The sequence below is a fragment of the Anser cygnoides genome, chromosome 1, assembly GCF_040182565.1.
Source record: "Anser cygnoides isolate HZ-2024a breed goose chromosome 1, Taihu_goose_T2T_genome, whole genome shotgun sequence".
NCBI lineage: Eukaryota > Metazoa > Chordata > Aves > Anseriformes > Anatidae > Anser > Anser cygnoides.
The window spans coordinates 105,414,603-105,430,288 of NC_089873.1; the positions used below are offsets into that span (position 1 = coordinate 105,414,603).

The 15,686-nt window shown below is 40.0% G+C and overlaps 1 protein-coding gene across 7 annotated transcripts in view; it reads right to left on the bottom strand.

The window, feature by feature from the left end:
* DYRK4 (dual specificity tyrosine phosphorylation regulated kinase 4) overlaps positions 1–15,686 on the bottom strand; it is a 46,467-nt gene that overhangs the window by 26,370 nt on the left and 4,411 nt on the right. Inside the window, exon 2 of one of the 7 annotated variants that reach the window (XM_013197251.3) lies at positions 1,582–1,683. The exons of 5 other annotated variants lie outside the window; for them this stretch is intronic. In XM_013197251.3, coding sequence (XP_013052705.2) covers positions 1,582–1,620 — 39 coding nt within the window. In that variant the 5' untranslated portion in view covers positions 1,621–1,683. Of the gene's footprint in view, positions 1–1,581; positions 1,684–6,299; positions 6,474–15,686 lie in introns of those variants that run through there. One more of the 7 variants, XM_048079969.2, reaches the window with a different exon arrangement.

A 15,686-nucleotide genomic window follows, 5' to 3' on the forward strand; every position in this document is an offset into this window, starting at 1 on the left:
GAATCCACACTCATAACTATACCAGACGTATCAACCCTGGACTTAATACAACTACTGATTTCAGGACACATTACATTTCTTCTCACACCTCATCCATACTTTATTCCCAGCTATTTTTATTTTTCAGTTTCTGGACCTGATGAAAACATTACATTCCATTTAGAAAGAGTTTCTTCAATGCTGTGTGCTTTTCTGACTACAAGTCAATACAATGCCAGGCTTTTAAAGAGAAAGTCATCACTGAAAAGCAAATAAAGATACAGTTGGCTTCACATACCTGTACAGATTGCAGAGTCGTCACTCCAAAATGGCATTTTATTTCTTAGCAGTAATTTAAAAAGGCTATGCAGTGATACCTATATTATTAAATATAAATTTCAAAATATACTGTATTTACTAATATAGCATAATCAATTCACAAAATGACATTAAAACTCAGCAAGAGCTAAGGAAGCAAGTGAGTGAGCTCCAGGTCATGACGCTGCCAGAATTCTGAATCTATTCTGAATATAATTCTGAATATATTCTGAATTTAATTTCTATTTACTACAGAAAAGATTAGCAAGATTTTGAGATAGACAATTCTCCTTTAATACTGCAAAAGCAAAATCAGTCCATCAGCCCATGGCTGTGCCTTTTTTTAATTGCAGAAAATTGTGATTCTCTTTGCCTCTCTTTTTCTAAAACTGCTTATTAAGGATGTAGAGCTCTTCAGTACTCTTTGGGAAATTTATTCAAAACACCTTAAAATCAATAGCTGACCAACCCTCATAAAATAAACAGTTAAATAGCATACACATTTACCATTGGAAAAACTGATCCGTGCCTACAACTGTCCTGCCAGTACCTGACAAGGGAGCAGATGGATTGATCATTTAAGTCCGCACAGTGACTTACTTGATAGTCTTGATCCAAATGACCCATCACCTGCTGCTCTAGCGAAATCCTGTACATTTAGTAATGGGAACTACAGCTGAGCTGTTGTGCATGGTTTAATCTGGCAGATGCACTCTAAAGAAAAACTGCAGCAACTGTTACTATTCCATTCCACTTCAGTCCTGGCTGTTGTACTCATGTAACACTTGGCCTGTCCTACAACTAAGATAGTGCACTCCAATCTCAAACTACAATCTCCTGCTATTCCAGCCCTTCAAATCACGTATTACTGGCTATTACCTTGCTAATTCCAATTGTCACTCGAGAAACAGAACGGTGTCCCCATTCGCTACCTAATTTGCAATCAGAAGAGGCACTGAGCATTCACCATTCTGCAAAATCAGAAAGTGTGACACTTTTTCAGAATACCCAAAATCTCAGCTTATTTTTTTTTAGTATTCAATTGACCATAAAAATCAGAAATGTATTAGAATTTTAGAAATGATAAAATGCACAACTATATAAAAAGTAGACTTCATAGTCTCCTTGTTTAAGTGGACACCTGCCCACTATCAAAATTGAATTAACAATACAATACATACAGAGAATGCAACATAATGTTAAATCATGCAGTATATTCAAAAGCCACAGCAAATACATACTTGCTCTCTCAAAATACAGCAGGAAAATAAACATTTTCCTTACCTTGTCAACTATTTCTGTCAGCATAACTGCAAGAGCCATTAATTGCAGGACAGAGGCTGTTTATTCCATTCGCAGAACACATTTCAGGAAGCCCACCTTCATCTAGTTAGAGCAGAGCAGGCTCAATTTCATACACAGTACCCTGATCAGAAAAAAAACCACCCTTCTGCTTGGCTTCAGATTTAAATTTTTATCCCGGAAATATGCCAGTGACTATTAGCTGCTCTAGTATTCTTTTGGTGGCCATCTGTTCCCTTTCTCAGCCTCCTTCTAGCCAAATATAATTTTCCATATTTATCATGGCAAGTCAGTAATAAGAAAGACAAATATAACAGGATTGGCTGTTCCCCTTGCTGTCTCAGTCTGTTCTTTCTCACTGAGATTGTGTGCTTGTGAAACCAAAAACCACTTGAAATCATATTTTTTCAAAACTTGTCACAGAGACCTTGCTATACATTGAGTTAAATCTAGTCACTGAGACTGGCAGCTTGGAAAATGAAAATAGATTAATACCTCAAGGGCTCATTTCTCATTGGTCATGATGTTTCATTTACTGAAGACCGAACTGCGGCACCTTGGTCTGTGGTTCTTGTTAGTATCAATACAGAGCTTCTCTGCCCTTACCTCATTTGGGTGTTGTGCATGTGAGAGGGAGCACTGGTAGAAGTGCTCCTATCTCCCCAACATCTTATGGGAATAGCTAAGACAGAAAAATACCATGTGCTCTCCTCCTTCATACAGTCAAGGAATGGCATGTTCCCTGCCGGTTCTAAATCTGTCGACAACCCAGAATAGCTCTATTTGCACTCAGAAATCATGCTTTACAAAGACGAGATACATGCTCACCCACAGAAGCTATTCTAGAAGACAGCCACCTTTGCTGATGCTCCTGGAATGAGTTTTTCCACAGTGTTGTCAAAGGACAAACAGCTATTCTTTTGCACTCATGGAGGTCCAAGCAATGCCCTTGCCTAATACTATTGTTGAGGTGCACCATCCTAAAAGGCAAATCACTCTCATTTCTATCACTTCCACTTCTCCATTCTCCCCAAATTGGAGCTCTCCAGTCAACAAATCCTCCCCAGAATTACACTTCACATACAAGAAAAACAACTTCTCATTGTCTAGCCAAATAACGTCACAGACTGTCATGCCAACAGTGCAGGTTCAGCCCTAGGAATGCATGGAGGTGCCATGTGCTGGAATACAAATGAAACAGCACGAATATGCATCAAGTGTGTTTAAGCTAAATCACTCCCACACAAACATACACAGACAAGCAGGCATGTGTGTGCACATAAAGCCAGTTAAACTCCAACTATTTTCTCCCACAGGTATATCAACCATTTCTGAGTAGCTTTCACAAAGGTCATTGAGAAGGGATTTAGCTAATGTGGTGTGAAAATATACATTTGTGATGCTGGAAGTTATCAGTCCAGTCCACTGTGGATATCAAGTATATGTACTACACAGGTGGGAAGTACCACTACTCACACTTACTCACAGCACTCTGTTCTTATGACCAGCGGTGCTAGATATATGAGGCAGGATATGTAACAGAAAGCTGTACACTGCATTCCCTCTGGTTTGTTTGCAGTGCAGCCACGCTGTTCATTAAAAGATGTGTAAGACAGCTTTGCATATCTCCACAACCTTTTGGGCCTTATTGTCCCATCTCAGGTTTTGACTCTTAACTCGTTAAGAAATTATTAACATTCCTAGGATAGTTTACATACAAGGGAGCAAAGGACGGATCTGGTCATACACTCAACTGTCCCCCATTAAGAATGTCCTCTCTTTTCTTTATTTCTGTTCCTCATAATGTTTTCTATTTTCATTATTTTATAACATTCTTGTAAGCATATTCAATTTTTTTTGTGTGCGTGTCAGGTCATGAAGGAATAAAAACAAATTTTAGGATCATTATTTCTCATGCCTGAAGAGGACCAATTAATTTTTTTCAACACAAGAAACTACTGTAAGGTTTTCTGTTACATTTCTCAACAACACTGTCAAAGTGAGAGAAACCTGCCAGGATTACTACCAAGTTCCAGTCATGATAAAGGTAAAAGTGCAGTCATTTGAAGTAAAAAAAAATGCATAAAATGTTTCAGCTATAAATTACAAAGCATTTTTGTGAAGTTTGAAGGAAATATTTATGGTCTTTGTCTCTGTAACTAACTATTAACAAAATACCCATTTCTGACAGATAATTAACTAAAGGGCTTAAGTTCAATGGTAGATAAATTCCTCATGGATGCCATCACTGGCTGTGATCATCACATAGGCAAACCCTTAACTACAATCCTATTAAGTTTGGCAACATCTCTGTGAAATAAAATAATATTAGAGGTAAAGGAATTAAAGAACTTGCCCTTCAGTGGACTAGGCATTTTGGAGTGGGAAGAAGATTCATTCCAACTTAGCCTAAATGTTCAAGGTAAACAAAGTTCCCCGTGGAAGTGCCTTTGACTTTTTGTTGGCTCAGTTTGAGAAGGAGATTATGCAAGTAATGTAGATTAGGTATCTCAAATTTTTATATCACTAAAATTAGATCTGATAAATTCTGCTCTTTATACACTTCACTATGCACCTCCTGCACTGCAGTGCACCTTGTAGAGCTAGTGCCACTAATGCAAAAGAGATACCAAATGCTAAATTTAATTTGAAAACATTTTACTTGCCTACACAGTCATTCCACTGATTTGACTAAAGACAGAAGATACAAAGGGGCAACAAACTGAACCCTTTGTGTCTAGGTCCATGCAGTGGCTTACATAAAGGCTTGACCATTGCAATGGAGAAAGTAAAATGCTGCCACTGCAGACTGAAGCAAGTACAGTGAATACCACAAGTCCCCGAAGTTGCCAGAAAACACAGTTAATGTTTCTTAAATCATTCCTGTTTTATTTGTTGTAATAAAACATATGAACTATGTCAATAACACTGCTGCTTAACCAGTGAAAAGGGAATGGCTGATTTAAGATTTGTGTGCATAAACTTGGGCAAAGATTGCACCAGATGAACCAACGAGGGCAAGTTTACTGGAAATGGAAAAAACAGTTGCACAGTTTCTGACTTCTTTAGAGTATGTCTTCCACGGGAAAATGCAAAAGCTTGGCAAATAATAAATTCACCTTTCTAACATTTAAACTGTTTGCTACGAAGATGCTTCTCCAAAGCTTATTAACAATTCCCATCATGGTTGGGATATGCTCTTGCTATTAGCAAACAAGAAAAATAAATTAATAATGCTTTTCAGGTGTAAAAAAGCTCTAAAGATAAATAACAATCACAAATGCAATTTTACATATGAGGAAGTTAAGCACTGTGTAGCTAAGGACATAATTATCAAAACTTCGGAAGATAATTTCTAACATCAGAGCAAGGGTCCATGACCGAATTTAGATAGAATTTGGGTACATGGGGATTTTCCAAACAATTGTTTGGCTGTATAAAGCCACCAGAACTGTAGCAACATGATGATTTCTAGGAAACAGACTGGGCAAATAAAGGACTTAGCCTAGAAATCAGTGCTCAAACACTTTTTTCTAAAGCACCAATCTGTTCTTAGGACTATTCCAAGAACAGAAAATATGGTTATTCCTGGACTCACAAACCGAAGAGGAATCACATGAGAAACAGGAATTGGGTATGTACCAGATAAGCTCATTTAAATCAAGTGGGGTACACAGACAAAACGTAGTTCCTAAACACATTGAAAAGTCATAAGGGAAAAAAAGATTATAAGCAAATTAGATCATTGTCATGATAGAAAAGTATTTTTTATTTTCCTATGAAGCCCTGAAAGACCTGCAAGATTTTCCTTTCAAGAAATATCATCAGCTATTTCTACCAGTTTGCAGGTAATATGCAGGAAACACCTGTGCTATTCTTGTGAAGCAGAAGCTAGCATGGTAGCCTGGAAGGATCAAGATCTCTAAGTCCTTGTATAGTTCATAATTGCACTTCCTAAACACCTTCCCAAATGCCATTGATATCAGGCATGCACTTGTACATTTAGATGGCTTCCTAAATGGTGCCATCAGTGGAGGAAAAACAGGGGCTTCATTTCACAACTTTATTACTTCAGATGAGTTATAAGAATATAACATTGGTAGCACAGCAGTGAACAACCCCTCACATTGATTCTCCTGTAGAAGGTCAGTTTAAAAAAATGATCAAATGTTTGTTAAGTTTAAATTTAGAAACATGCATTTTTTAAAAGGCAGATTTCACCAGGTTTTCTATAGAGCACTTTTTTTTTTCTCTAAAATAAGATAGACTAGCTGTTTATAGCATATAAGTTAAAATTTTTAATAAACCACAAAGCCTCTCATGTAAATGAAAAGATCAGTATGAAATCTTTTGCAGAACCCTAAGTACTCTGAGATTCTACAAGTTAATCACTTGCTTAACATTTATGCAGAAACCTGTAAGATACTCCTGCAACTTAAAAATGTAAGCATTAACTAACTTCACATCATTAATAATGTTAATGTTTTCATTAAAAAGTGATATGTTAATTACCCTTTTCCATACAAATTAAATTATGATTAATCCTGAAAAAATATATGGAATTGATACTAGACAGTACAATTGATCAAACTGTCTTCTGTTTTCTAGTATTTGTTTACCATTCCACACAAGAGGTATATCATAACCTAATACAAATGTATGTACTTTAAAGAATAAAAACAAATGCTAACCATTATTACCTTAGGCTGGATTCTTCTATTTCTTCTCATTCGTAAACAAGAGTTACTGAAGAAGCTGAAATCACAGCAGTTTTCGCTGCTTCTTTCTCTCCCCATAATGACAAAGCTCCATGTTTTAAATCTGTCTCCATTAAATTGTTCTCTTGTAACTTAAACCTGATGTTACTGTTTGTCTAATCCAACCCTGCCATACAGGTGCCCCTGTATCAATAATAGCATGGGCCGTTTGATGATTTTCATGGGTGAGCTCACTGGAATTAAATCACATGTTGTTTTACCATAGTTCCACAGCATTGTCACAAACCAAGTAATATTAAACCAAACTGAGAATATTAGCATATTTGCTGACGTGCTATGAAATCTTTGAGGACCTAGCACAAGCACAACATGTTCATCAATTAGGCTCAGCATGATTGCAAAACTATCCCTTGAGGCATCACAAGGTGCATCATTTTCTTTTTTTTTCTTCCTGTTTTGTTTTTTTTTAATTCCTTTTTCAAAGACTCAGACATAGATTTAGTTCTGCTAAAAACAAACTCTATAATGAAGGTAATACAAAGATAATTCATAAAATTCATAGAGTTTTACTGTAAATCCAAAGAGTGTCCCCATGCATTTCACTCATGGTTTCCTCTTAGCCCTCAAAAATACTTGTGATCTTGGAGTGACTATTTCTAGGTAGTTCTGTTTCTGCTTAGGCTTTAATCCTCTATGGGCTCTAACAGCCTTTTAGATACTCCATCAGCAAAACAAATGCTTACAGAAGGAGCGGCTTTTGCTTGGAATACGAAGGGAAAATACTTCAGTGATCTTGTATTCAGCATGCTGTAATCTATTTTTGCACTCCTGACAGGCTCCATGGGGGAATAACTAACACTTAGTCTCAATTCATTATTTTCTGTACTTTTCTTGAAGAATGATAAAGCAATTCACATTTCATAAAGAGCAAAAAATGCAAACAAAATCTTAGTCAAAGTGAAAGAAAGATTTAAAAAAGCAGAAGAACAACACAAGCTTATTACAATAAAGCCATAGTGGGTTTGGAATAAAAATGAGAAATCTCCAAGTCTCCTTTTGGAAAACTCTGAAATTAATACCATTTACATTTCTTATAAGTTTATAATTTTATATATTATTTCATCCTTGTTTCACTGAAGTTACATTTTCTTCTTAATCAATTTTTATTTTCTTTGTAAATTTGAAAAAAAAAAAACAAAACAACACGGGAGGAGGGGAAAGAGAGGGATTAAATAAAGACAAGTGGAAAAGAAAATCTAAATGCCAAGAAGTCAAAAACCCAAATTGTTTTAATATTAAAAATAAAAATAAAAATCTGAACACTATACCTCTTCTTCAATAACAAACAGAATCTCAAAGCTTGAGAAAGATTTCAGAGAAACAGCAAAGATTTTGTTTTGGGAGATTCTGCAATAAAAATAAAAAGAAGGAACAGCTTGCACTGTGAAGACTATAATGAACAAATTCTGCCTTTGCCTTCATATTCTGCTACAGTTCACATCAGTGAAGTGTTCTGCTTCTAGGAGACAAATTTAGAGCTTTCCAATCAGACAAGAAAAGGAATGGGAAATGGAGAAACTGTATGAAATCAAATCAAATAAGTTTTTTGTGAAGTCTAGAGAAAGATGGATGATTCCTCAGATCCTGAAGCACAGCCACTATGAACTAAGCAAACAACAGAAAAGTGAGCTTTCATTCAAGCACTGGGAAACTTGTTATGACTCCTCCTAGTTTTCACAAACACTTATGAACCTCACAATCAAAAGATGCCAAATAACTGATCACTTCAGTATAGGTTAGGATACATGCCAAATTAATTTGGAGGTGTCAGGAGAGGACAAATTGGCTCTCATTCAACACTTGAAAAAGTCATACTGATTTGGGAGGAGAGAGACAAGTAAGCGAATCTGCACCGTCCCCTATTATTGCTCAGCACATACATGGTGCATGGCAGTGGCCTGACATCAGCACACTGCTAGAGCAAATACGCCAGCAGGAAAACAACAGATGTTAAGAGGTGCTGAGTCTGCATGTAAATTTAATTTATACCTCCTGCAAGGTCATAATTTGATTTGCAGTTGTGAATAACTGGATGGGTATATATAGCAAACGGAAGTCTGAGCAGGATGTGGTCCAGATTTCCCAATTTGCTGACTAACCACGTGTGTCACAGTCCCTTGAGAACAGTACCACCTTCCTAGAAGTTAAAAGTCACAGAGCTCTCTGCTGTTACAGCATCTCCTTCAGAGTTTAAATGTTTGCCCACTTCATAATGGATATAATATCCACTGAATAGACCTCAGGCCTATTCAAGCAACGATGCCGCTGATACTGCATGTTCTCCTATATCTTTCCAATATACATTAGACTAATATTTTCATGTCAGTCTTGCAAATTATTTATCATGAATTTATTTATCTCCCTAGAAGTTTCTAGGACCCTGTTGCTAATCATAGGCCACACCTCTTCCACTGCCATCAAAAACACTTCATTTCTTCATACATTCATAGAATGGTTTGCGTTGGAAGGGACCTTAAACATCATCTAGTTCCAGCCTCCTGCCACAGTCAGGGACACACTCCAGTAGACCAGGTGGCTCAAAGCCCCATCCAACCTGGCCTTGAACACTTCCAGGGATGGGACATCCACAGCTTCTCTGGGCAACCTGTTCCAGTGCCTCATCACCCTCTGAGTAAAGAATTTCTTTCTAACATCGAATCTAAATCTTCCCTCTTTTAGTTTGAAGCCATTCCGCCCTTGTCCTATCACCACACTCCCTGACAAAAAGTCCCTCCCCATCTTTCCAGTAGGCCCCCTTTAGGTACGGTAAGGCTGCTCTAAGGTCTCCCTGGAGCCTTCTCTTCTCCAGGCTGAACAACCCCAACTCCCTCAGCCTGTCTTCATAGCAGGGGTGCTCCAGTCCTCTGATCATTCTCATGGCCTTCCTCTGGACTAGCTCTAATATGCCCACGTCCTTCTTGTGCCAGGCACCCCAGAACTGAATGCAGTACTCCAGGTGGGGTATCACAAGAGCAGAGTAGAGGGGGAGAATCACCTCCCTCGACCTGCTGTCATGCTTTTGATACAGCCCAGGATATGGTTGGTTGCAATTAAATCACTTGTTCCTTAAAAGCACACATTCAACAATTCAAGGTCTCCACTCCCTTACCTCTTCCCCCCTCTTTGCTTGCACGCTGCTAGTATGTATCATTCACTACACCTCTGATTCTTGTGGCTACCTGTATGGAGCAAAACCCTTGGCTACATATAGACAAGCCTATATACAGACAAGCAGCTGCAACACTTCTTTACAGCTGAGCACTTCACTTAGGCATTAACTTTGATTACTTCCTCCAATTTCTTACTTGCCATAATTGAGAGAATTGTGCCTCAGTGGATGGATTTCCTGCTGCTTTGAGAGGTCCAGTAACTGTATATACAAAAACAATGAAAAAAATGCACACAGGTTTTATAGTCAGGAATTGCATCAAATTTCTCATTCTGTTAGGCAGGCAGATAAAGGTGCAATGCAAGGTGCAATTGTATGGAAGGAGGAACCAGGGTATACTGTATATATATATACTGTAAATGCTGTTCTTCCTCAGAAGATCTAATGATCTTCCTAAGCAGATCTAATGATTACGTGGAGGTACGTAAAGTCAAGACGCAGCTTCTGGGGACATCCCTCTGCCTACAGTTTGCTTTTGACTACCTCTGTGTTGCTCCCTCTGGATGTTTCGAGTCATTCTGCCTTCCTGCAAGGGCCGTACATGAAGCCCAGGGACCTAATTTAGGAAAGCTGGACTATCTACTGCTGGTATCTACTTTTAGATGTTGCAAGGTATCTACATTTAGCTACAGAATTTAGAGGCAAAAACCTATTTTCGTACATGATGAAGACACTTAGGCATTTCAGAAATGCTGGTGCACTATTAGCAAGGTAGTTTGTTGCTGTCCAGTTCCTCCTGCTCTCATCCAGTGTGTCATTTAGGAGTCCATGTCCAGCTCCTTCCCCAGACCAGAAGTAGCACTGAGCTTCTGAAGAGGCACATCATTACAATTACAGCCAGAGGTCCACAGGTAATATAGCATGAGGATGAAGGAGCATAAGGCACAAGAAGGGTCTGAACTGTTTCCAATAGTAGAAGCACTTCCATCCCCCCTGCACCTCCTCAGGGAGTTAACAGTTCCTGGCAACACTCGTGTTTGGCAAAAGGGACAAGTGAGCAAGCCTGGGAGACCAACTTGATTCACCCCTGATGTTGATGTGTGTCATCAGCTGGCAACCACCAACCTAGAGAGAGATTTTTCAGTGCCTGGATACCACAGGAAACCCCTGGGATTCAGGCTGCTGCCTGCATTTTGTGTGCTGTTATCAAACTGGCCCATCACCTCCAACTTGAATAGCATGGTTAAACACTACCTCTGTGTGAGGGACAGAAGGTAATTGCCAGTCTCAGGCACTGATTCACTAAGATATTTTGGCACAGTTAATTTAAAGTATGCGATTGTCTCTGTGTACTTCAGTAGTAAGTGCTTACAGACTTTATTAGATCCTGGTACTGACACAATCTCAGAATCACAGAATCATCTAGGTTGGAAGAGACCTCCAAGATCACCTAGTCCAACCTCTGACCTAACACTAACAAGTCCTCCACTAAACCATATCACTAAGCTCTACATCTAAACGTCTTTTAAAGACCTCCAGGGATGGTGACTCAACCACTTCCCCAGGGCAGCCCATTCCTATAGAATAACCTATAGAGAGTGATAAGGTCACGCCTGAGCCTCCTCTTCTTGAGGCTAAACAACCCCAGCTCCCTCAGCCGCTCCTTGTAAGACTTGTTCTCCAGACCCCTCACCAGCTTTGTTGCCCTTCTCTGGACTCGCTCGAGCACGTCGATGTCCTTCTTGTAGTGAGGGGCCCAAAACTGAACACAGTACTCGAGGTGCGGCCTCACCAGAGCCGAGTACAGGGGGACAATCACTTCCCTAGACCTGCTGGCTGCACTGCTTCTTATACAAGCCAGGATGCTGCTGGCCTTCTTGGCCACCTGAGCACACTGCTGGCTCATATTCCGCTGACTATCAACCAGTACTCCCAGGTCCTTCTCTGCCAGGCAGCTTTCCAACCACTCTTCTCCCAGCCTGTAGTGCTGCTTGGGGTTGTTGCGCCCCAGGTGCAGGACCCGGCACTTGGCCTTGTTGAACTTCATGCAGTTGACCTCAGCCCATCAGTCCAGCCTATCCAGATCCTCCTGCAGAGCCTTCCTGCCCTCGAGCAGATCGACACACGCACCTAACTTGGTGTCGTCTGCAAACTTACTGAGGGTGCACTCGATCCCCTCATCCAGATCATTGATAAAGATATTGAAGAGAATTGGTCTTAGTACTGAGCCCTGGGGGACTCCACTAGTGACTGGCCTCCAATTGGATTTAACTCCATTCACCACAACTCTGAGCCCAGCTACCCAGTCGATTTTTAACCTAATGAAGCATATGCCAGCCCAAGCCAAGAGCAGCCAGTTTCTTGAGGAGAATGCTGTGGGAAATGGTGTCAAAAACCTTACTGAAGTCAAGGTAGACCACATCCACAGCCTTTCCCTCATCCCCTAAGCGTGTCACTTTGTCATAGAAGGAGATCAGGTTCGTCAAGCAAGACCTGCCTTTCATAAACCCATGCTGACTGAGCCTGATCGCCTGCTTGCCCTGCAAGGGCCATATGATGACACTCAAGATAATCTGCTCCATGAGTTCCCTGGCACCGAAGTCAGACTGACAGGCCTATAGTTTCCCAGGTCCACCCTCTGGCCACTCTTGTAGATGGGCATCACGTTTGCTAGCCACCAGTGGACTGGGACCTCCCAGTATGTGTACTGTATCTCAGTACACATGCTCAGTTTTAATACATTAATCTCACCGTATTAAAGACGATGTGCCAAGAAGTCCATACCTGGCACATGTGTATGGCTACTGTTAGTTTAAATTTTAAGAAAAAAAAGCTAAGTACATATTTTATATCACTTTTTCTTGGAAATGAGGAATGTGCTAGAAACTATGTCCCAGTACTATTTCAGGAGAACTATATATCTAACTAAGAAGCTTTCCTATGATTTAGAGGAAATATTTTAGTAATACTCTCTTCATGCACATTATCAAGACACAGAATATTAGGGAGATTTCAAAGAAGAACTATTAAATTAGCTGTTATATGTTGTCATACAAAGAATAACTGAAGTTGAACTAGATGATTTCAGGAGGTCTCTTCCAACCTAAACACTTCTGTGTCACAACTGCAATATCACTGCTTACAACTGCATCGGTTGACAAGGGAAGACCGACCAGTATCATCTACCTGGACTGGACTTCTGCAAGGCCTTTGACATAATCTCACAAGACATCCTCATCTCCAAATTGGAGAGAGATGGATTTGATGGGTGGACCACTCAGTGGATAAGGAATTGGCTTGAAGGCTGCACCCAGAGAGTGGTGGTCAATGGCTCTATGTCCAGGTGGAGGCCGGTGACGAGTGGTGTCCCTCAGGAGTCTGTCCTGGGACCAGTACTGTTTAATACTTTTATCAGTGACATAGACAGTGGGATTGAGTGCACCCTCAGCAAGTTTGCAGATGACACCAAGCTGAGTGGTGGGGTTGATACAACAGAAGGAAGGGATCCCATCCAAAGGGACCTGGACAAGCTCGAGAAGTGGTCCTACGTGAACCTAATGAGGTTCAACAAGTCTAAGTACAAGGTGCTGCACATGGGTTGGGGCAATCCTGGACATGAGGACTGTCTGGGTGAAGAACTCCTTTAGAGCAGCCCTGCAGAGAAGGACTTGGGATTCTGGTGGATGAAAAGCTCGACATGAGCCTGCAGTGTGTACTTGCAGCCCAGAAGGCCAACTGCATCCTGGGCTGCATCAAGAGAGGAGTGGCCACAGGTCGAGGGAGGTGATTGTCATCCTCTGCTCTGCCATTTTGAGGCCTCACTCGGAGTGCCGCAACCAGGTCTGGAGCCCCCAGCACAAGAAGGATGTGGAGCTGTTAGAACAGGTCCAGAGGAGGGCCAAAAAGATGATCAAGGGGCTGGAGCAACTCTCCTCTGAAGAAAGGCTGAGAGAGCTGGGGCTGTTCGGCCTAAAGAAGAGAAGGCTCCAGGATGACTTCATTGCAGCTTTTCAATACTGAAAGGGGGCTTATGAAAAAGACAGAGAGCAACTTTTTGCTCAGTCAGATAATGACAGAACAAGAGGGAATGGTTTTAAGCTAAAAGAGGATAGATTTAAATTAGAGGTTAGGAGGAAATTTTTCACTCAGAGCGGTGATGAGGCACAGAAACATGTTGCCCAGAGAGGCTGTGGATGCCCCATCCCTGGAGGTGTTCAAGGCCAGGTTGGATGGGGCTTTGAGCAACCTGGTCTAGTGAGAGGTGCCCCTGCCCATAGCAGGGGGCTTTGAACTAGATGATCTTTAAGGTCACTTTCTACCTGAGCCATTCTATGATTCTATGATATACAGGCAGTTTGTGCTTATCTGTCTTTTTACTGATATTACCACAGTTGTCTCACATTTTGGACAATAACCTTCATTTTCTTGCCCTCTGTCAAAGATATTCCCTGCAAATTCAACAACAGAGTAACAATATGATAATCAGAACAGTAATATGTCATATTACATGTTAGCAAAACCAAAATTTGGTCATAAACTCTTTTTTCCCTTACAGGGAGATGCACAGAGTTACTGCAGTATATGATGGGTAATACAGCTCAGGAATTATACTGATCAAAATTTGGGAGCTAGGCACAGCTCCCACTTAGGAACAGGCTGGCTGTTATAAATGAAGGACAGAATGCTTCACATCACTTTAATAACATACATCCCCACCCTTTCAAGAGCAACTGGAAAAATCTGCCTCCGGATTTCTTTGGCAAGAACTATGAATCAAAGCAAACCAAAAGGGGGAGCTCAGAGATGAGCTCACTCATGTTCCAAAGCATACATAGATCAGGAGAGAATGTGAACACTATAATCACTTATTATTTATTATAACCTCAGTGGGGCTAATGAAGATATAGTGCACAAAGCTGATGAATGAGGAGAATCAGACTTTCTGTATGCAATCATATGTATTAGAGACAGAAAATATATCCCATACAGATCATGTTTTTTCTTTAAATTATGCTTTCAAAACTATTCAGTGCTAAATCTGTATCATACTGACTTAAACGTTTCCAGGAACTTCCCACTTCACATTTACAGTTCCTTTGCAGGTAGCCTAAATTCAGCCAGCTCCTAGTAAATTCTGCCTTTGCTTTATGACCACACCTGAACCTTCTTTCATAAGTCTATCCTGTTTGTGTAACACTGTCTGTATGGCTCTGTCACAGAGGCAGATGAAATGGATGGGGGCAGCCAGACAAGGCACCAGAGAATTTGTTGTAAGTAGCAGGAACTTGTTTAACCTCTACTTTACATCCTGTTCTTCTCACATTCCACACGGTGCAGCTATTCAATAGGAAGTTTCAACAAGCATTAATACTTCCCGCAGCCAGTTCATTGGATCACTGATTTTCTCCAGGAACATGAGAACAGCAGATCAAAAACAATACCAAAACCCTGACAATAAGTAAAAGAATAATTGTCAACACTGAAGCAGAGATTATTTTTGCTGCCTAGAATGACCATGATCACAATTTGGATAATTCAGAAGGACTTGACTAATCTAGCAAAAGTGAAAATCACAAGTAACACCCAATAGAAATCACAGTATTGTGAAATCAGCTATCAATTCCATATTTAAAGACTTATGACCAAGAATGTATTGACATCAGGAATACTGTCATTAACTAAAAGAGCTCATTTAAGATCAAAGCCTCCATTCTGCACTCTCAGGGTTCTAGACACCTGTGAAACTATTGATATGAGGAAGCTGTCCCTCATGTCAAATTTAATACAAAATTTATACCATTTTGAATTTTTCTCTCACTCATATTCTATTGCCACCTCCACAATTCTCTCAACCACTGATTCCTTCACTTTCAATGCCATTTAGCAAAACAAAGCAAACAAAACAAAACAACAACAACAACAAAAATAACTACTTCCATCACATTGGATCATCACTGGTCTCCTGGTCCTTCACCAAAATCCTTCCAATCCCCTTTATAACAATTCAAGACATGTAATGCAGCACAACGCATTTTACCTACTAGCGGTGTTTAAAATATCTGAATGATTACATAGAATGACAACTTTGTTTTCTATTATTTGTGTAAGCCCGGATCAGGAAAAAAAAAGAAAAAAAAAAAAAGATGAGAAGAGAGGATTATGTGAGAATGTGAGAATCAGGATTAAAGATCTTGCATTAT